The sequence below is a fragment of the Protopterus annectens genome, chromosome 3.part1 (genome assembly GCF_019279795.1).
Source record: "Protopterus annectens isolate FY-2018-M chromosome 3.part1, PAN1.0, whole genome shotgun sequence".
Taxonomy (NCBI): domain Eukaryota; kingdom Metazoa; phylum Chordata; order Ceratodontiformes; family Protopteridae; genus Protopterus; species Protopterus annectens.
In genome coordinates this window covers 115726770-115748272 of record NC_056732.1, presented here as the reverse complement: position 1 = coordinate 115748272, position 21503 = coordinate 115726770, and the positions used below count along the sequence as shown (strand labels likewise).

The following is a 21503-nucleotide window of genomic DNA, read 5'->3' as shown; positions in this document are numbered from 1 at the left end:
ACATTAATACCTAGAAAATCACACAGAAAAGGATTTAGATTCAAAGAGTGAACTGAATCAATTTCAGGACCAGTAACAGTTTCCTGAGGAGTAGAGTCCAGTTTTGGAGATTTTTTTTCCCCTCTTCCTGTAGTGTTTCAGTACTTGTACCATTTGAAATCAAGGCAGCATGCTTCTTCTTATCCTCAGTTTCAATCCTCCCAGTTAAGGCAACTATTTGCCAGGGTGAAGAGAGGTAAGAAAGCAAATTTCGGTATGGAAACTGGAGCAGTAGATTCTGTCACTAGGTCCCACTTACTATAGAAGGCCCTAGCTAGTCACTCACCAATACCTGCCTATGTCAAACACTCATTGTGAGCTCCATAATTTTTAATTAATTATGTGTATATTTATTTATGAGTGCAATATTCTCTGTGCTGATTCTTTTCCTTAGAACATTTCCCTCCATCAAATAGCTTCCATTTTTCTTTAATTTAGCACAATGCTAAGAATCACGATTCTTTCTTAAAATTATTAAATTATAATCTTTTCAAAGAACATGGTGCCCACAAGTGCATTTGTCAATACTACTTTATTGTAACATCATTAGTAAAAGCACATAACATAATATGAAATCTGTAGCTGAACAGGAATGACCAAATAACTTGTGAAGTGCAGTGGCCTAATCATTCATGCAATGCTGGGCATACATTTTATAACTTGGCTCACTCTAATGACAATGGTTCAGCATTTTTAATACCCACCTCTAGAAATGACTTGATTGTTAAAAATATCATACCAGGGAGGGAGCTGCCATCTACCTCAACTAATTCCCATTCATACTTTGAATTCTTGCAGCAATAATCCTTATGATGAATATCAGTTAGATCTCACATGATAAGATGAACTAAGAAATGCATATTGGATAAGATTTTGCATTAATAAAACTCCAGAATTATGACAAATAAATCCTATACAGAGGTATGCTAGACAATAAGCCACACTATGTCATATGATTTAAACAAAACTTACAACAGGCAACAAAGTTAAACTGTGTATCATTTAAAGCAGAACAGACTCTGGTGATACCACTATGATAGCAATAAGATGGAAGCCTGTGCAGTATTTTGCTATACACATACATACACATTTTAAAATACAAAATAAGTTTTTTTTTCAGTGATTGTCAAGGATAGCTCTAATACAAGGAAATACTTACTCCAGCTGTATTACTGCATCCGTATTTGTTGCTGTAGCTTTTTCCATCACTCTGCGTGATAGTTCTAACTCACGAGTTTCATTCTGACGTTTTTCAAGTTTTTTCAGTAGATGTTGGAGTTCATCAGATATTTCTAAATATTTTTTCTACACAAGAAAGCATCATAGTTATAACTACTCATTGAAACAGCCTCAAAAGAAGCTTACTAGACTTAGCGAAGTATAAAAGGAAACAGTTAACAAAATCTCCAACTTATTATGTTATAGATTCTTTCATTAACACCTGATTAACATATATATTGGTTTTAAAGAGCTTATATAACAGACATGGAAATATTCATGATTATGGCAGAAAAGGATCAGATGAATGTTCAGTATAGTTCGAGTTTCGTATACACACTGATTACTCGGCATACTCAAGGTCTTGCCCCTCCCCCAGCCACATTCCTATTTCCTTCTCAGTTTGTCTAAGTTGTCCCTGAAACTGATGGCAGTATTTTTCACTCTACAGCAGTCATATGTGGAGCCATTCAAATAATTTGTTTGTGTCTTTCGGCTTTTCCCGGTTAGGGGTCGCCACAGCGGAACTCCGATCCGCTAATGATTGGCAGTTGATTTTTACGTACCTGCTTGCCAGGCCTGACGCACAACCTTCAACGAAGGTACGTCCATTCACGCATGTCTCCACGCAGAAGACGCTGTAGCTGAGAATAGAACCGGACAGCGTCTTACTGTGAGACGACAACGCTACCGCAGCACCACCACCGCGGGGGAGCCATTCAAACAATGAGGTTCCAAAATTCAGTTTGTATGCAGCCCCACATTTTGAATTATTTTTCGGTAAAATACCATTTTTTTCATACTATTAAATATTTCCTTGCCAATATGTTTTCATCTCCCTTACTGCTGAGTGAATGTTACATGAGAACAGTTTCCACAAGACATTCTTTGCTGAATTTAGGAATATGAATGTCTGTTACTATTTTACATGCATCTCTTACAAATGTTATTATACTGCCATGTGTATTTATCTTTGTATGACAGTCTCTGCTTACCCTGTTCAACTTCCAGTGAAATGCATTTACTTACTTACATACTTACCTCTGTTGACTAGGTTAGTCCCATTAGGCATGGTAGATTTTCATGGGAGATTCAAGCTGGTATTCATACTGTCTAGAGTAAATTTGGCAAGAATATGATGGAACTTCCTATACTCCTTTTGATAAGTGCCATGGGATCTTTTACCTCTATCTGACCTGCTTCAGATTCTAGCAGATGTAACCTTGGTTTAATATCTCATCTGAAAGATGGCACCTCAGGACTGCAGCACTCCATTTAGCTTACACAAAATTGTTAGTACTGGAAAAAAATAATGTAAACACGTATTGTGTGGATAGGACCTACATATGCCCGATATTCCTCACATCAAAAGGTGAGTGTGCTAACCTGAGGAGATGCTTACACACATTATAATAACATCTGCCCACAGTTATTCAAGAACTACATAATGGACCAATTCAGGACTAAACACATATGCTCTCATTCCTACTCCAAAAAAACACAATACTTTCTCACACTCCTCATCAAACTCCAACATCTGTATAAACCATTTTAACTCCAGGCTCACCATAAGTGGGGATATCCACCCCAACCCAGGCCCAAATCCATCCTGTCCAACTCAAACTGCTCCAACACAAATGTCAGAACATAACATCCCCACTTTCTTCATCCCTGGGCAAATCAACAACAGCAGCAAAACCAACCATCTTTTAATGCTAAATATTAATATTAGAAGTATCAAAAATAAAATACCTGAACACCAGGCCACAATAGCACACTACTCCCCAGACATAGTTGCTTTAACAGAAACCTGGCTAAATAAAAACATAGCTAACTCGGAAGTTCTCCCTACCGGCTACAATATCATTAGACAAGACAGACCACTTCGTAAAGGGGGTGGAACTGCCTTACTGTACAAGTCAAACTTAACAGTCCGTCAATTACCAAACTCCTACCCTCCCCCAATAATTGGGACATACTTATCTCACAACTTCAACTTCACCCTAAAAAGATCATCACCACAATTGTGATCTATATTCCACCTGGTAATACACCTGCTAGCCATGAAGACTTCTTATCCTGGTGTTCTTCCACATACTCACAAGAAACCCTTATTCTGGGGGACTTCAGCCTAGATTGGTTCACTTGTATATCAAAACCACCAAGTAATCTAATAAATCTCCATGGCTACCAGCAGCTAGTCCAAATTCCAACTAGATGTGATAAAAAATCTAAAAGGGAATCCATCCTTGACTGGGTCCTAACTAACAACCCCACATTGTACCCTCACACAGGCAGTCTCCCAGACACCTTAAGTGACCCCAACATAATATACTTTATATGTAGCAGAACAAGCATATGCAAAACCACTAACTATATATCCACTAGAAACACACAAAAATTCTCTCCTGAGGTCCTCAACACTTTACTCTGTAACTGTGACTGGACCCCCCCTAAAAACCCTCCCACTTGACCAGGCTGTAGCATATTTCAACAAAACATTTCTACAACACCTAGACACTGTCGATCCATTGTGCAAAATCAAGGTTAGAACCTCTACAAACCCTTGGCTCAGTAAAGAAAGCAAACAAATCCTCAAGTCCAGAGACACTGCCTGGCTTTTCTATCAAAAAAACAAAGAAACACAAAGCCTAACTAAGTACCAAGAACTGTGCAACCGTGCAAAAAATGCATTAGGCTGGACAAAAAATCCTACTACACAACATTACAAACTAAATACCAACACAACCCGCAAAAAATTTGGAAAAATATAAACCAGCTACTAAAATCCACCCAAAAGGCTACCCCCAAACCAACCACCCCTGACACTAAAGTTCCCATTGAAACACAATTCAACTCCCACTTTGTGAACTCAATTCCATATTTAGTATCACAGGACAGTCCTTTCCTCACTATCCCCACCAACACAAATAACACTAATACAAGCTTTACCCTCAAAATAGTTTCCACCACTTCAATCAAAATCATGCTCTCCAAACTAAAAACCTCATCAACAGCAGCCGACCTACTCCCCAGCTATTTCTTGAAACTCACAGCAGATGCTATTGCTATCCCAGTCTCCACTCTCATAAACAGATTAATTGTTGAAAACTATGTGCCCAAACTCTGGAAAATATCCTATGTTACACCCATACATAAAGGCGGGACCTCCACTGAACTTAATAACTACAGACCCATTGCTTTACTCTCCCCCCTGGCCAAAATCCTAGAAAAATGCATCCATACCCACATGCTAAACTATCTCCTAGACAGCAACATCCTGTCACCTACTCAGCATGGTTTCAGACCTGCCCATAGTACCACTACAGCCCTCCTCTGCTTCACAGACAAAGTAAACCCTCTCAAAAATGAAGGCCTACAAGTGTCAACTCCTTTTTTGGATATGTCCAAAGCATTTGACACAGTCTCAAACCAAATCCTGCTAAACAAACTAAACCAATATCATCTATCAAATTCCAATCTTACCTGGTTCCAAAGCTACTTAACTGGCAGGTACCAAGCTGTAAAATGGGAAAATTCTTTCTCTCCTCAGCTGCCCATAACTATAGGAGTCCCACAGGGTTCTATCTTAGGACCACTACTATTCACAGTATTCACAAATGACCTCCATACCGCCACACAGCATGCATCTATAATTCAGTATGCAGATGACACTACCTTAATTTGTGCTGCACAAAACAATCCCACCCTCCTGCAAACAACTCAACTACCATTCTCTGACGTTGAAACTACCTTACCAAAGCCCAACTTATCCTCAACCCAAAGAAAAGTCAGCTTATGACTATAACCAGTTCTAACAAAAACACTAACAGTCAATTCACTATCTACTCCACTAATGCTACTCCAATTGCTCCAGTGGCACAGGCTAAGCTATTGGGAATAACCATAGACTCCCACCTAAAATTTGATAATCATCTCAACTTAACTATTAAAAAAGTACATGCCAAACTGGGGTCGCTCTACTGTATCAAACCATTTCTTACCAACAACACAAGATCAGCCATTGCTCGCTCCCAACTTCTATCCACCCTACTCTATGCATCTCCCATTCTGACTAATCTCAACAAAACTGAACTAAGCAAAATGGAAGCCTGCTATAACAGAATTGCCCGCTTTGCTGCAAATTGCTCATATAGAACTCATCACTGTACTGCTTTGAGACAGCTCTACTGGCTTGAACTGCCCAACCTCCTAACCTACAATCAGCTATGCCTCTGTCATTCTATCTATTACCTCCCCAATAAGTGTCCTGCCCTCAAAAACCTAGTACAACATCACTCAGCCAAAAGGCCTCTTAGATCATCAAGCAAACTACTACTAGAAGTCACCAACAGCTATAATAGCTTTGGAGATGCACTATATAGTAGTTCAGTGACTAAAAAATGGAACTCTGTCCCTATAAGCATTCAAAACACATCATCCAAAGCCTCCTTTAAAGACCTCATCAGGCAACATCTCAAGGAAAGTTGGCAGTGCCATGACTGCTCCTCAGGCTAGTGAAAGCGGATAACACATACATACAAAATCTAGAGCACTTGATAATAGTTTTCAATCTTATTCACAAACACTGGCTAATCTACAATGTATATACTGTACCTGTGTACTATGTATGTATTCTACCTATGTTTCAAATTTCAGCTGTTCACCACAAATCTATTAATTACCTTTATTTTTAAAATTAATATTTTTTTGTTTGTTCTCTCCACAGTAACTGTTTATGTGGCGCATACCACTGTAAAAACATGTCTCCTGTAATTTGTGTGAATACTGATCATGTCTAAATAACTAAATGTGTCTGTAATTTTTCTTTGTGGAGCTTTTCTCCCCAGGCCTCTGCTGAAAAAGGGCCTTTTCGGCTCAGTCAGACACCCCCGGTTAACAAATGTAAAATAAATAAATAAATAACATTTCTACTGCTGACTATGCTAAAGACAGGTATTGGAATATCATGATCTGTAAGCCTGATTAGTGCTCAGTGGACCTTTGAAGAATCCATAGAAAGAGAAACAATCAGCTTTCATTTAGCTGCAATCAACTCTTTTTAAAACCATTTCACAGCCTTTTTAGCCTTAAAAAAGATTTTGATTTATCAGCTATCTGGATTAAAATACCCAGTTGGATTTATATAAGGCCTCTTTGCTGCACACCAGGGGAAGCACAGAGGTGAACTGTGGTGCAGAACTATCAGATTCATGATTCACCCACACAGCTGCTCATATATCAGAACACAGCCTCTCAATCACAGTAGCAGAGAATATGTGGCATTAATAAGAAAAAGTGTAGCACACCACGAAAAGCAAGAGTGGAAAGAGTGACAACATAGTGTATCATGTGATATGCACACACACAGGTAACAGCCACAACTTCAGACAGTTGCAAAAGGAACAGGACAGTTGCACAGGTAATGGGAAAACAACATAAGGACATGACAGAAAAGGTGATAAAAGAATGATGTCTAGGTTCATGTTCAGTAAATGATAGCATAAGGAGTGTTGTGTCACAAGTGGTAACATAAGGCAGAGGTGCGTGCGTGTGTGTGTGTGTGTGAGTGTGTGTGCACGCGCAAACACATTGCTGTTGTCAGGACATGCCCTGGTACACATTCATGCTGTGAACTATGTAACCATTCCAAGCAAGGATTCCAAGATCACTGTATCGTGGGAGACATATCTTGGAACTTTTTGTGACAGCCAGCCTATTTATATGGTGGCACAAAAGAGCAAAGAAAACATATTACCTTTTGTCAGCATATCAGACCAGGAGATATATACTGCCAATAAAAGGACACAACTAGCAGATGGAGACAAGTGTGATGCTCCACCACTAGATCAGTAATCAAGGAGCCTCAATCCTCACCACTTGCACCAGTGGGGGATGTACACTGGGAGGATGACAAGTACAAACACAGTATTTCCAGATGCAGCTCTATGCATCAAGTGCAATTTTCCTTAAGAGCACACAGAGGCCAAAGTCATTCCAGGGCTGGTTCCTCTACCTTTCTCCAGATCCCCAATAAGATTCCCCACTGGCACAGCTATAGAGTTGAAATCTCAGCTGAGTAACTAACCTAAGACCTCCAGCACTCTCTCTGTCCAATCAATGTCTTGTGCCCCTGCCCAAGTAGCTGACACACACACTCTTTGAGGTTTGATTTACACAGACACACACACACACACACACACACACACACACACACACACACACACACTTGGGAAAGGCTGGCACGGGCTTACTAGCTATGCCCCCTTCTGCCCAGACTATAAGGCAGTCTTTTTACTGTCACCAGTCACTCCTGCCTGTCCAGTCTTACTGTGTGATATTACTATTAATACAAATGATAATTTGACCAAGAGCAAGACTATTAGGAGTGGCCCACACAGTGTCACCAATAAACATACAAGTACTCTCAAAACTTAAATATCTCTACACAGATCAGCCACAATGAAAGGTTTAAATATATTTAATAATAAATAATAAAAGAGCAAGACAATACTAAATATATATTCATAGTGACATTAGAATTCAAAACCACAGACAATATTTAAAATAACATTGCAGTACAGTCTCAAATAAAGAAAAAACATCTAAACTAAGTTTTACTATATTCCTGACTGTATCTAACAGAATTACTATTCCTTAGTAACTTACTATTAGAGCAAGGTAGATGTGGTAAATGGATCTTCTAGTTGTTGTCAGGTCCAAGACAGAATGCAGAATACTCTGTCTCACTATGAGACTTCTCAAATTAATATCTAAAATATTACTGCTGGTATAGCTTGCAGAATGACATAATTTCTTGCTATTTGACTTGTAGTCCCCATGCCAAAACAACCATTGATAAAGCTAGCAGTATTTAGCATCTACTTGTAAAAATATACAGACAAGGGCTTCTCCTCAGATATCTGTCAGATGCTGGAAGTTATAAAACAATTGCATTCCTTCATGCTTTCAAAACTAGTAATTAATTCACCCTAAAGACAATACAGAAAGTTTCCTAGTATAGACATTGTGTCTCTTGCTGCACTGAAAACTGAATGATACCACCTTTTATGGCCTAGCCATAAAGTAATTTAACTTCAGTTGTTTTTCTAAACTTTACTAGACTGAGGTTGATCTCCTGTATCACAGCTTCCACTGTTAAAATATATACATTTAAACAGTCACAATAGTGCATGTACATTTCTATTCTCTTCCAGCAGGGCCCACTGTAGTTACATTTCAAACAGAACTTTGCAAACACCTTTTCATTACACCCATCTGTATGATCAGCTTGATATACACATGGCATACAGTTCTAATACATTTGTAACACAATTATCTTATATAAATCATTTCGATATTCACCAATGGCATATAATTATTTACAAAATTCCAGCTAGCTGGGCTGGCAGTATCTCCTTTCATTAAACTATGCATAAAAGAAGAATTTGTTCTCAAATAAACCCTGTCCTTTTGGGAATGAGGTAGGGCTAACTTTATAATGTGTACTTGACTTTATAGCCACATACTGTAGTAATGTACTTCAACTTAAATTTGTTCATCACAATCCCTATGCTTGTGCAGTATGGTCAGTATAGTACTACATTTATCTAAGTAATCTACCATAACATAGTAGATGTTCTAATAGATCAGTTTTACAGTAGCTTAAGCTGTCAGGATTATATCTTACCTAGGATATGAACACAAGCCACGTGCCATTACCACTGTGTGGCTTATGCAGAGGCATGTAGAATTTGTACTTAGGACGCCAAAAGATTCAGACCTTTCTTGCCTCACAAAAGGAGGCTAGAGGCCTGAAAGGTACATGCTACAAAAGAAAAAAGTAACACAAGTAAAAGCATATATATATATATATATATATATATATATATATATATATATATATATAGATTCGTATCACTTCACTGAAAGACCATTTCACTGAGACCAAATCATCTAAAGTTCATTTCACCTAAAACTCATTTCACTGAAAAGTAGTACTCTAAGGCAATTCAAAGGTATATGTCCTTTTCCCCACTGTAGTGCGATCCTGGTATTAGTATATATAGTTATGGGGGTGTGGGGGGTACAACCCTCACATTGGGGGTGTGCGGGGTGTAGCCCCTCCACCCAGCTGGGTTTTACCAAATAATGTAAAACAAAACCAGACAGCAGAAAACCAAATTAAGTGGGTGCTACACCCCCCCACACCCCCCAATGTGGGGTGCTATGCCCCACACACACACACTAACTATATATACTAACATCAGGATCGCACTACAGTGGGGAAAAGGACATATACCTTTGACTTGCCTTAGAGTACCACTTGTCAGTGAAATGAGTTTTAGGTGAAATGAACTTTAGGTGATTTGGTCTCAGTGAAATGGGTGTCAGTGAAATGGTCTTTCAGTGAAGTGATACAAATCCATATATATACACACACACACACACACACACACACACACACACACACACACACACACACACACACACACACACACACACACACACACACACACACACACAAGCAGTGTATGCATATATATCTTCAAACTCTAGCAATAAACCTAAAACAGAAACAAGGGGTGGTGGAGAGAGGGGATGGCTACTGCACCAGTGATCTATTAAGACATTTACTGTTATGGTAAATTTACTTACACAATGTCACTTATGTTCAAGATTAGATCACTGTTGCAGTAGCTTATACTGTATGAGTAGATTACCAAAGTTTAGGAATATATAGGGTGAAGGAACAAATTAAGCATACAGGAGCCCCTGGACAATGGTCCTAGTAAAGTTAACCCTGGACCTCATGTGGAATTTTGCCAGAGAAATTATGAGAATCACAGATGCCATGAGAGCTAGTATCCTAAGAAATTCCCATGCTGAGACAGCTGTCTGAGTGAACAAGATCAGGAACAGATCTGGATACAGATAAACTTTTACCTGTGGAGGATAAGTTCTTTGAACTGAGGCATATAAGATACACCCCAGGAAAACAATCCTGTGAGAAGGAGTCAAGCAAGGCTTTTGGATGTTCTCCCAAGTGTGTGGAGGAGATTTATCACCAAAGTGAGAGATTCCTGACAATTAGAAAGACTCTGCAAAGATAAGTATGTTGTCTAAATAAGGAAAAATGTGACTACCTTGCAGTCTTCAGTAGGCTATCACTGGAGCTAGACACTTTATAAATACCCAAAGGGTAACGCAGTGAACAGAAAGGAAGATCAGATAAGATTCACTTTCCATTACAGCTTGCAACTCGGATAGTTTTCTTGCAGATATCAGAGCAATGAGGACAGTTTTCCATGTAAAGATCCTTAAGTCTGTTTGATGATCAGGTTTAAATGCAGACATGGTTAACTTTCCAGCACAAAATTCTCAGGTGTAAAACTCCATTAAGAAACTTGTTTCATTAAAAATATAGACGAAAGTGGAGGACCCATGGGCAGGCATGCTGAAATGGCTGCAAGATATACCTTGACAGAGGAATAAGAAAAGCCAGTGGATAGTAACTCACATAAATATTTAAGCACCAGAGGTACATAATCCCTGATAAGGCCCTGGTTATTGGCTAGGCACCAACTAGAAAATATCTTCCATTTGGTTATATAATACTTCCGAGTAGCAGATTTTCTTGCCTTCTTTAGTACCTGCTGCATGTCTTCTGGAAAGAGGTGATTAAAAGGAATTAGAATTGAAACATTCAGGCAGTTAAATCATGTTTTAAACCAGGGAAGCTTGTAGTAATTGCCCTTGGCCAATTCCATAAGATGAGAGAACCAATGCTACCAGGGCCAAAAGGGAGCCACCAGAATGATCTTTTGGGAGTCCTTCTGAATCTCCAGATTTAACTTAGATATCAGAGGAAAGGGTGGAACGGCATAAAGGAACATTTCTGACCTCAGGAAAGAAAAGGCATCTGATTTCCAGGTTTGTTTGCAAAGAGTTTTGGAGCAGAATTTTTTCAGTTATCTGTTCTGAAAGAAGTCAAACAGATTTATTTGACGTGTCCCCCAGAACAGTATCAATTCCTGGTAGACCCCCTTTATAAAATTTCATTCATGAGGATCTGTCCTGGTCCTGATTAGCATGTCTGCCAGTAAGCTTTGCTCTGGTGGAATATAAGATGCTTGCAGGTTTAAGGAGTGTTGAAGAGCTACATCCAAATCCATCATAGCCAGCCTGCACAGACAATATGACCCGGTGCAACTTTAATTATTTATGTACCCCATCACTGTGGTGTTGGTTGTAATCACCTGAAGAGTTCCAGGGGACCAGAGATAATTAAGAGATTTTAAGGCCCACATCTCTTTGACACTGACATGTTTTGGTCTGAGGAGTTCCACAGGCCTTCTAGATTTACCATCAAAAATACTACCTCCCCCCAAGAGAAATCTAAGGTATTTGTAGTTACAGACTGGTATAGATGTACAGGAGAAAAGGGAGACCTGGATTTACTTGTATCTGTAGTCTCCACCAGTGCTGTTCCTTGTTTACAAATCCCAATATAGGAATCTGAAATTCCAGAGGATACAAATGTTGGATCCATGTGTTTTTTAGGAACTAATAAAATATTTATCATGTGCAACCTGGCAAAAGAAATAATGAGAATCATAGAGGGCAAGAACCCCAGGATCCTGAGATACTCACTGGCTGAAGACTGAAACTAATTTCAGAAGCTCGGGAAAGTTTCCAGATAAAAATCCACTTTCTCCTGTGTCAAAAAAGCCTTTTGCTGCAAGATGTCTGTAAGATAGCCTAGAAACACAATCCTGTGTGACAGGGTCAATGGGGATTTCTGAACACTTTCATGAACCCCAGATTTGTCAAAGGAGAAGAAATCTATTCTAATGACTCTTGACATCTAGAAAAAGATTCATCAAAGATGAGCATGTTATCTAAATAAGGAAATACGTAAATGCCATTTAGTCTGCAATGCGCTATGGCTAGATACTTTGTAAACATCCTTGAAGCTGCAGATAACACAAAGGGTAATTCCGAGAATTGATAATGTAATCCAGACACAGAAAATCTGAAAAAAGTGTATGGGAATGTGATGTTATGTATCCTTTAGATCTAATGTTACCAACAACTTCCTTGGGGAAAGAGAAGTAAGTGACTGACAAGGGTCAACACCTTGAATTTCTGGAACTTTTACATACAGAATTAGAAAGAAAAGAACTAGCACTGGTCTCCAGGAAAGCTCTTTCTTTTGAACCAGGAGCATTCTGGACTAGAAGCCTTTGTCCTTTTGATTACAAGTACTTGTTCTACGATTCCTAGGGAGAAGAACCTGAGAAAAAAACTGTTTGGTTTGGATGGTGGGGAGGCACTCCATAGAAAGGAGTTATTTTGGGATCTGTGTGAAAACAGTGAATGCACTATTCATCGAACTACTAGTCATCATCACCACAGCACTGAACAATTCATTTATTGAACATTTACACTGTCGAATGCAAACTCATCAAAAAACATTAGTTGGCCAGCTACTAAGACAGTAATATGTACTGTGGGATAATGTCAGCAGTCAGTTAATAATATTATACAAAGAAGGTGTATAGATCTTAAACTGTACTAACAGTTTATACACATTTGTGGGGTCTCATTTAAGTGTAATAAATAAAATGGATTGTAGAATTAGGATTGTAAGCAAATTATATTAAGGTTAAATAAAAAATATTATATGAAATATCTGTATGTGCTATGGGAAACTGCTGTATAAATTATAACTATTGCAGTCCTGAAAGTATAGACTGGTTTTGCACATTCTGCACTTTGCACCATTTATTGTATTGCATTTTCAGTGTATTGTGTTTTGTATCTATTAAGGTTATATCTGTTACTTTGGTTTAATGAATTACTTAAGCCATTTTTTTTCTATACATACTTTAGTTCTAGATTTTATAGGACAGTATTCTATAGGCTACTGTTTAATTTTATTTTGTGTGTATATTCAGTTTGAGATCCACTTATTTTATGTTTAATTTAGTACCTCACCAGGTTACCATGACATCTGCGATGTTGGCCAACTATGGTAATTCAATGAAGTGGATGTCAGCGATGTCAGCACAATGGAAAAATTCCGAATACAATGAGCAAGAACCAAACAAACTGAGAAAAAACAAAAAAGCAAACTTGTAGTTAAGAGCCCAAACTGAATGATGTAAAATCCGTTTGAATTTTAAAAATTCAAACGGATTTTACATCATTCAGTTTGGGCTCGTAACTACAAGTTTACAATGGATAAATTGTTCGATGTTGTGGTGTTGATGAACAGTACGTTCAATGCTTTGAAACAGATCCAGTATTTTGTATCAAGTTCCAACTCTATCCCTCCTGAAACATGTTTAATACCCTAGAGTCTCAAACAATTTCTTGCCAAAGGGGAATGTATTAATCCATTTTCCAGGGCTTATTTTGATGGATAGAGGCAAGAGAGGGAAAGAATGCTGGTACAGCCATTCTGAAATATTAGGTTGTCCCTTTTTCAGAAAATATCTTGTTTCCTGGTGTTCTCCTCCTGCCATATTTTCCATTCCTTGTTTGACTTTAGCTGACATAGATTGTTTGTTTTGTTTTTTAGACAGAAAAGAGCATTTAGAAGATTTGTAAGTGGAGGCAATTGAGCAATCTGGGAAACTACATGTATTAATTTCCATCTCTCATCAAAATTGTTTGAGGAGCTGAGTAACAGATGGACCAAACAAAATCTCTATATCTAAAGCTGAATTTAAAATTTTAGACTACCTTACCAGTAAACATTTGATTACATACCCAGGTATATATTCTCAATACTGTAGCAGTAGCCCTAGACTCAGTATCTGCAGACTCGTACACACTCATTAAGGTATGTTTTCATCCTTGAGAAATGTTAGAAACAATGGCATTCAGGCACTACCTTCAGAAGGGAAGTGTGGCACATAATTCTGTCAAACTGTTTATACAAAAACCTTAACTTCCACATCATACCTCTCAACTGTACAGATTTTTACCCTATTTTTTTTTTTTACTTTTTTTTTTTTTTTATAAAATTGTGGTTTTCTGGCAAATTAGTGACAACTCATTAAAGATTGAAGTTAGAAAATAATGACAGATATTTGAGTTTCAGACTTCATACTCTTTAGAAAATGTACACTAATACAAAACCTGTTATTCTATCAACTTTCTAAGTTTGTAAGAGTAATACTTAAAATTTGTCCCTTTTTTGGGTCTTTGCCCACTTTTATTTATGGCTTTGTCCAGATTTCTTGCTCTAAGAGGTTGAGAGGTATGTTCCATATATGAGTCTGATAATTAAGAATTACATATACCTAAGTTGAAGAAAAAATATTCTATTACCAAATCTAACCAACACCTATCCTTCCTTGTTCACAGGGAAGGATTGGAAAACACCAAGAGTCTGTTCTCAGCTTGTGAAGTTATGAATTTGGCCACAAGGTCAGACCCAAGGTGGGAAAAAAAGAAGATATGTCTTACCATAACATTCCATCTGTGTTGTCGATCTTCATCTATTCTTGACTGATGAGTTACGGTTCTGATCCTAGGAACCGATCCAGCTGTTATATAGCTAATGCCATCTAAAAAACTCTCGAGCTAATAGTCTACCCAGAATGCCCCTCTCTACATTACCTCAGACTGAGTGTGAAGACTTATAGAACGATAGATGGAAACTAATCCAAAAAGAAGAAGCCATGTCCAAGGAGTATCCTAACAGAAAACCCAGGACAAAAGATCACTCCACTAGTAATCCACAGGAGGGGAAAGGAGGGTGGGATGTGAAGGAAAGTTGAAGACTGACAACACAGATGAAACGTTATGGTAAAACATAACCTCTTTATCTGATGTTGTCAATCTTCATCTATTCTTGACTGATGGGACAGAGTCCCCAGCTACTTTAGATCCTGGGTGGCCCTATGGAAGGATATTCCTGAGAACCATAGAACCAAAGGCCCTGGAGACTAAATCCAATTTGTAATGAGTAATAAAGGTATGTGGAGTAGCCCATGTTGCTGATGCGCATATTTCACTCATGGAAGCTTTAAAATGAAAAACAGCTGAAGTAGCACTGATCTGGTGGAATGTGCCTTCAATGGCATTGGAAGCATCAGATTCTTTGTGTTATAAATGAAAGTAATGCAATCTCTTAAGCATTTTGATAAGGTAACCTTAGAAACAGATTTTCCTAAGGTTGCACCAGAAAAGGAGACAAATAATTGCTCTGATCTCCTGAATTCTTTAAGTCTGTTGAGAGAAAAATATAATTGTGAACATCTAACAGGTGTAAGCAATATTTGCCTTTGCTGGAAAAATTTGGAAAGCAGACAGGCAAGTCTATGGCCTGATTAATGTTGGAATCTTAGACTACTTTTGGAAGAAAAGATGGATTGGTTCTGAGTGTAACACTATCCATAAGGAAAATTAAGTAAGGGGGCTGTGAACATAATGCTTGCAATTTGGACACTCATCTTGCAGTGGCTATAGCTAGTAGCATTTTCCAAGAGAGGAACTTTAAGTCACAATTCACTGCTGGTTCAAAGGGGGTAAGTACCAGTGATTGTAAGACAACAGTCTGGTCCCATGGTGGTAGAAGATCTGTAAATGGAGGCCTTAAATGGATAGTTCCCTTGAGGAAGACTATATCGTCTGTGAAATTAAGACTAGATGTTCGAAGCCATTATGAAAGTTAGAGATGGCAGCTAGAATGACCTTAATAGTACAAGCGGAAACTCTTTTACCAAAAAGACTGGCCAGAAATTCTAAAACTTTTTATACCAGGGCTGAAAAGGGGTTTGGGCCATTATCACAAGCCCAGATTGAAAATATCCTCCATTTACTGAGGTAGAGATTCCTGGTGGATGATTTATGGGATGCTAGTAAAATTCTTCATACTGGGGATGGAATATCATTATGCCTGGCGACTAACAGAATTGGAGGAACCAAGCAGATGACTTGAGACTTTGAAGATTGGGATGCACCAGCCCCTGAGGGTGAGACAGAAGGTCTTGAATTGGGTACAGAATCCATGGACGGTGAACTAGATGAGACCATAGGAACGGAAACCAAATTTGTCGAGGCCAGAAGGGTGCAATGAGGATTACTTTGCTTCTCAACCTGACTGCTTTCTTGAGGAAAAGAGGGATAAGATGGAAGGGAGGAAAGGTATATAGGAGACCCATGGCCAATGGAAGAGAAGAGCATCTCTCAAGGAGTACTCAAGAGGGGGGGGAATCAGGGCAAAGTACCTTCTGCACTTGTTGTTTTGGGGTGAAGCAAAAAAGGGAGCAGCAATGCTTGCCCTAGCGATGAAAGATCTTTCTCACCATACTGGGATTGGCAGACCACTCGTGAGGTATTAGAATGTATCTGCCATTTGCTTAGCTTGTCTGCTATCATGTTTGAACACCCTGGGATGTATATTACCATCAAGAAAGTGGTTGCAGGCAATGGCCCATTGCCGCACTTGGAGGGCTTCTCGATACAGGGGATAGGATTTGGTTCCCCCTTGCTTGTTGATGTACAAGACTATGGACATGTTGTCTGATTGAATTGCAGTAGTTCCTTGAGGAAGGGCAGAATGAAATGCTTGCAACCCTAGTAGCACCTCCCTCAGCTCCAGAATGCTGATATGCAAATTGGCCTCTATCCAGGACCAAGTGCCTTAATGACCCCCCCCCCCCCACACACACACACACCATCTGCGAGGCATCCATGGTCACTATGGCTTTGGGTTGAGAAGGGACAAAGGGGTGGCCCAGAAGAATTTGTTCAGATTCCATCCACCAGAATAGGTAATTTTTGCCGTGACTGGTGATAAGTATGGGGTGCTTCATAGGATGGATTGGAATGGACCATTGAATTCACCAGAAGCCACTGCAGTAATCTCATGTGCAATCTCACTCGTGGGAACAGAGTGAACAACACTGCCATGGGCCCTAGAGACTGAAGCACTAGTAGGGCTGGTACTTTTTTCCAGCACAGGAGAGAATGAACTTGAGATTTTATTTTTTGGAATCTGTGGGCAGGTAGGGAGGCCACACAAGATAGAGTGTTGAGAAGAGCTCAGATAAATTCCATATACTGAGAGGGAGTCAGTTGGGACTTTACAAAATTGACCACAATGCCTAGATGCAGGAACAATTGCAGGGTGAATTCTGTTGCCTGTAGCAGTAGATGTCTGATGAAAGTGGTGATGAGCCAATTGTCTAGATATGGAACCTGTGCAGTCTTGAGTGAGCAGTTACTGCTTCCATACATTTGGTGAACACCCTGGGGGCTGTGGTGAGACCAAAAGGCAGTACCCTGAACTGATAGTGACTGGCTCCTAGCCAGAAGTGGGGAAACCTTCTTGAGTGTTTGTCCATTTTTATGTGGTAATATGCATCTTGAAGGTCTATATAGCAAATCCAGTCATTTTCCTCTAAAAAGGGAAGTATTGACTGAACCATGACCATCCGTAATTTGGAATGATGAACAAATTTATTTAGAGTGCTGAGATTCAGAATCGGTCTCCAGTCCCCTGACTTTTTTGGCACTAAAAAGAACCTTGAGTAAAATCTGAATAATATCTGGTCTGGTGGGATTTCTTGGATAACTCTTTTTTCTAGCAGCTTTTGTATTTCCAAGGCTGCATGGTCCCTCTGACTGGGTAGAACACTGGGGAGTCTTGTTTGAGTTCTTGGGTAAAAAGTGAAAGGGATGAGGTAACCTTTGGAAATAATTCTTAGCACCCAGGTGTCTGTTGTTATTTGTCACCAGGCTGTTGGGTGCAAAGAAAATCTTCCTCTGACTGCCTACAGAGGTAAGCAATCGGGCCCCTTTGCTGATAGGTTTGGCCAGAGAAGAGCTCCCTGGAACCCTGGTTCTGTGAGCCACCTCTGCCTCTAGTATGGTGTCTTCCATTTGAACCCCCCCCCCCTGCCCCTAAGAGAGTCTTCACCACATGTGTCCTGGAAAGGCCTCTGGGACGTCTTGAACCACATCTTCCCACTCCTCTGATTCCTGAAATTGGCTCGTTGGGGAGCTGAAAAATGTATTCCCAGAGCAGACAGGGTATTTCCATCTTTCTCACACCTGGATAGAGTTTTTTTAACTTTGGGGCTGAACAAAGAGGATCTGTCAAAAGAAGCATTGATGAAGGAAGGCTTAAATGGCTCCACAAACTCACACAGGCACATCCAAGTGTGTCGTCGAATAGCAACATCTGAACTGGCTGACCTGGTTTCCTCTTCGGCTACATGTGCAATGAGTCTCATGGACAAATTAGAGATAGACTCTAGGGTAGCTAACAGGGAGGCCACTTTTTTCCTGGACTCCCTCAGCTACAGCTCCTGCTAGGCTATCTGATAGCTCCTTGATCAGATCCCTCTACAGCCAAGTGAAATGTGTGGACCTAATGGTAAGGGTTGATGATGCGTAAACCTGCTTCCCAAATCTGTCCATCGCCCTTGACTCTCCGTTAGAGGGATGAACAGTGGCACTTTCCTCAGCTAGTTCCTTTTTAGTGACAGCAGCCACCACCATGGCATCTATTGGGAATCCTTTGGCCCAGTACTGATAATCCTCGGGAGCAGTGAGTATTTTATCTGGTCTCTGGGGAATCAGTTCTATCAAATCAGGAGCCTTCCAACCCCACTGAGTGATCAGCTTAATAAGACAGTCAGCGAGCGGGATCACCCAGGAAGTAGATAGGTGAGCTCCAAAGGTTGCAAGTACACAGACTCCTCAGAGGAAGTGTCTTTGGACTTTCAGTTACCCTCTATTTGAGGATCTCCAGGATGTCTCCAAAGGAGATGTCTTCCAGGGGTGACCGGGCGAACCCCCCCCCACACTCATCGAAATCTGTATCCTCAGTGACAGACTCTTCAGGGGAGTCTAGGTATTTCCTCTTACACAATTTCTTACAAGGGGGATCTTCATAGGAATATCTGAAGAATCTAAAGAGGACTCGGAAGAGGGGTAGTCTTTGGACAGTATATCTTGCATCCTTGGAGCTTTCTGTCCAGGTACGGAGGTTGGTGTAAGCTCCAGGAAAGCCAGTGGTGAGACTCTGGTAACACAGGAGCCACCTGGGAAGTAGCAGTGGCTAAAGCCCTCTCCAAAGCTTGAAACACAGGCCCCCCTGAGGAAGGCTGGTAGCCTAGAACCGAGACAGACAAACTTGGAACCGGGGTCACACCCTGCCCCGAGAGACCCACCTCCAAAGTTGGAGCCGAGAAAAGACCTCCAGCTGTTGCAGCCCAAAGTGGTAAGGTTGGTTCCAAATAAAAAAAACAGGAGTCGACTCAAACCCTCTGGACCCAACAGCAGAGGACCAATCCCGGGAACCCATCGGTTCCGATGGCACCAAGAGAGTCAAAATCGTGCCCAGAACCAAAGACAAACATGTTGTCGGTACTGAGACTATTGGAGTCTGTGTGGTTGGAGTTGACAGCTCTAAAGACTCCAAGGAAGTCAGGGGAGGAATATATGTAGGAGTACTGGGGAGAACTCCCCTGCTCCAGGAGGGAGAGGGGGCTGAGAAGAAGAAGGGGGAAGACTGCCAGCCATCAGAAGCTGATCCACCAACCTCACTATATCAAGTTCTGAAAGACTCCTAGTGGAGAGAACAGAAATCCAGAGGGAGATTCTAGCTATATATAAATGGGCTAGGGTGTTGACTCATAAAGGGATTGATTGATGGGGAATATCAGATCCTGAGTGCATGAAAAGTCTCAGTTTTCAGCACCGGGGGCAGAAAGTTGGAGCTGCGAAGCAGCAGGAGATGTCAGTACCAATGTGGTAACTATGGTGCCAACACCAGAGTCATTACTGGTGCTGGTGTCATGGTTGGTGTTGATGGCACTGAGGTAGTGGTTGGTGTCAAGGACTTGGTCTATTCTGAGATTTTCAGAACCTTTGATTTCAGTTCTGAAGAGGAACCAGCAGAAGGGTATTTATGTTTTTTAGATGTCAGTGTCGATGGAGACTTTGGCACCGAATAACTAGATTTTGTGCCAGAGGCATTTGGAGACTGGTCGACCTTGGCCAATGCTTCTTCAAAGGGTGGCTTGAGGAGCCCTTTAAGAATAAGTTTATTTCTACATTCTACCAGGGTTCTAGTACTAAATCCCTGGCAAACAGAACATTCTATATCTAGATGCGGAGCACCCAAACAGTATACACATTTATCATGGCCATTAGAGTTGGGCATTTTCCTGCCGCATTCTTAGCACTGCTTAAAACCAGTGGTAGATTTTGACTTATCTGTCATAAAAGTAAAAAAAGTTAAGAGAAAAAGATAGAGAAAACACAATCACTCACAGACAGAAGAAAGGATCCTACCAATGGTAGTAAGAAAGATTACCTATCAGTAAGTAAGAGAAAGAGAGGGGAAACTGCCAACTATGGCAGACAAGAAATACCAATAGGTACTTGGTTAAGGGAACGAAACACTCACACAATAAGAAATGGTAGACAAAAGGTTTGGAAAATACTTGGGATAGCTATGAATTAGACAGGAGGTTGGAGAATATTATATAATTTCAAAAATATACTTAGCTGCGAGAGAGAGTCGGCTGATGCATCTTTCAATAAGAGTGGTAAACGAGATCTGAAGTAATGTAGAGAGAAGACTTTTTGGGTAGACTATTAGGCCAAGAGTTTTTTTGGCTGGTGTGAGCTATATAACGGCTGGATTGGTTCAAGGGATCAGAACCGTAACCCATCAGTCAAGAATAGATGAAGATTGACTACATCAGATCAAAAGTTATGTACTTACTATAATGATAGATCCATGCTGTCTGATCTTCGTCCAGTTCATTGTATGGGTTGCTGTATCTGACTGGATCCAACCTCAGCACCATCTCTGAAGCTTAGAGACTTATGACGACCAAGACAGATTCAACCTCCTATGATCCTATATCTCTTTTTAAGTGCAACCTGGATAACTGGATGGGAAACAGAAAATACACCCCTGGTGTTCCACCTGTGTCCATGCTGGACAGGGGCTTTGGGTGCTGACTTGTCTAAACATGTGCTAAACTCTTGGCTAGGCTTATAAGGGCCTCAGGGCCAGTAGCCTAGTAACTTCCTCCTATGATCCTATGAACAATTGGTCAGATTTCCTGAGGTGTTTCATTCTATGGAGATAAAAATCTGAACTGGTGATGAAAATCTAACATATGCAAAGTAAATTCACCTTTCACCTTTATTGGAAAATCTGGGAAAAGGCACTGCTAGATTAATGGCTTGGTTTAAACTTGCTT

At 40.1% G+C, this 21503-nt stretch overlaps 1 protein-coding gene across 1 annotated transcript in view; it reads right to left on the bottom strand.

Moving 5' to 3' along the window:
• LOC122797639 (coiled-coil domain-containing protein 178-like) overlaps positions 1-21503 on the bottom strand; it is a 2875483-nt gene that overhangs the window by 1921681 nt on the left and 932299 nt on the right. The window contains exon 8 of the mRNA XM_044066184.1: positions 1199-1344. Coding sequence (XP_043922119.1) covers positions 1199-1344 — 146 coding nt within the window. The remainder of the gene's footprint in view (positions 1-1198; positions 1345-21503) is intronic.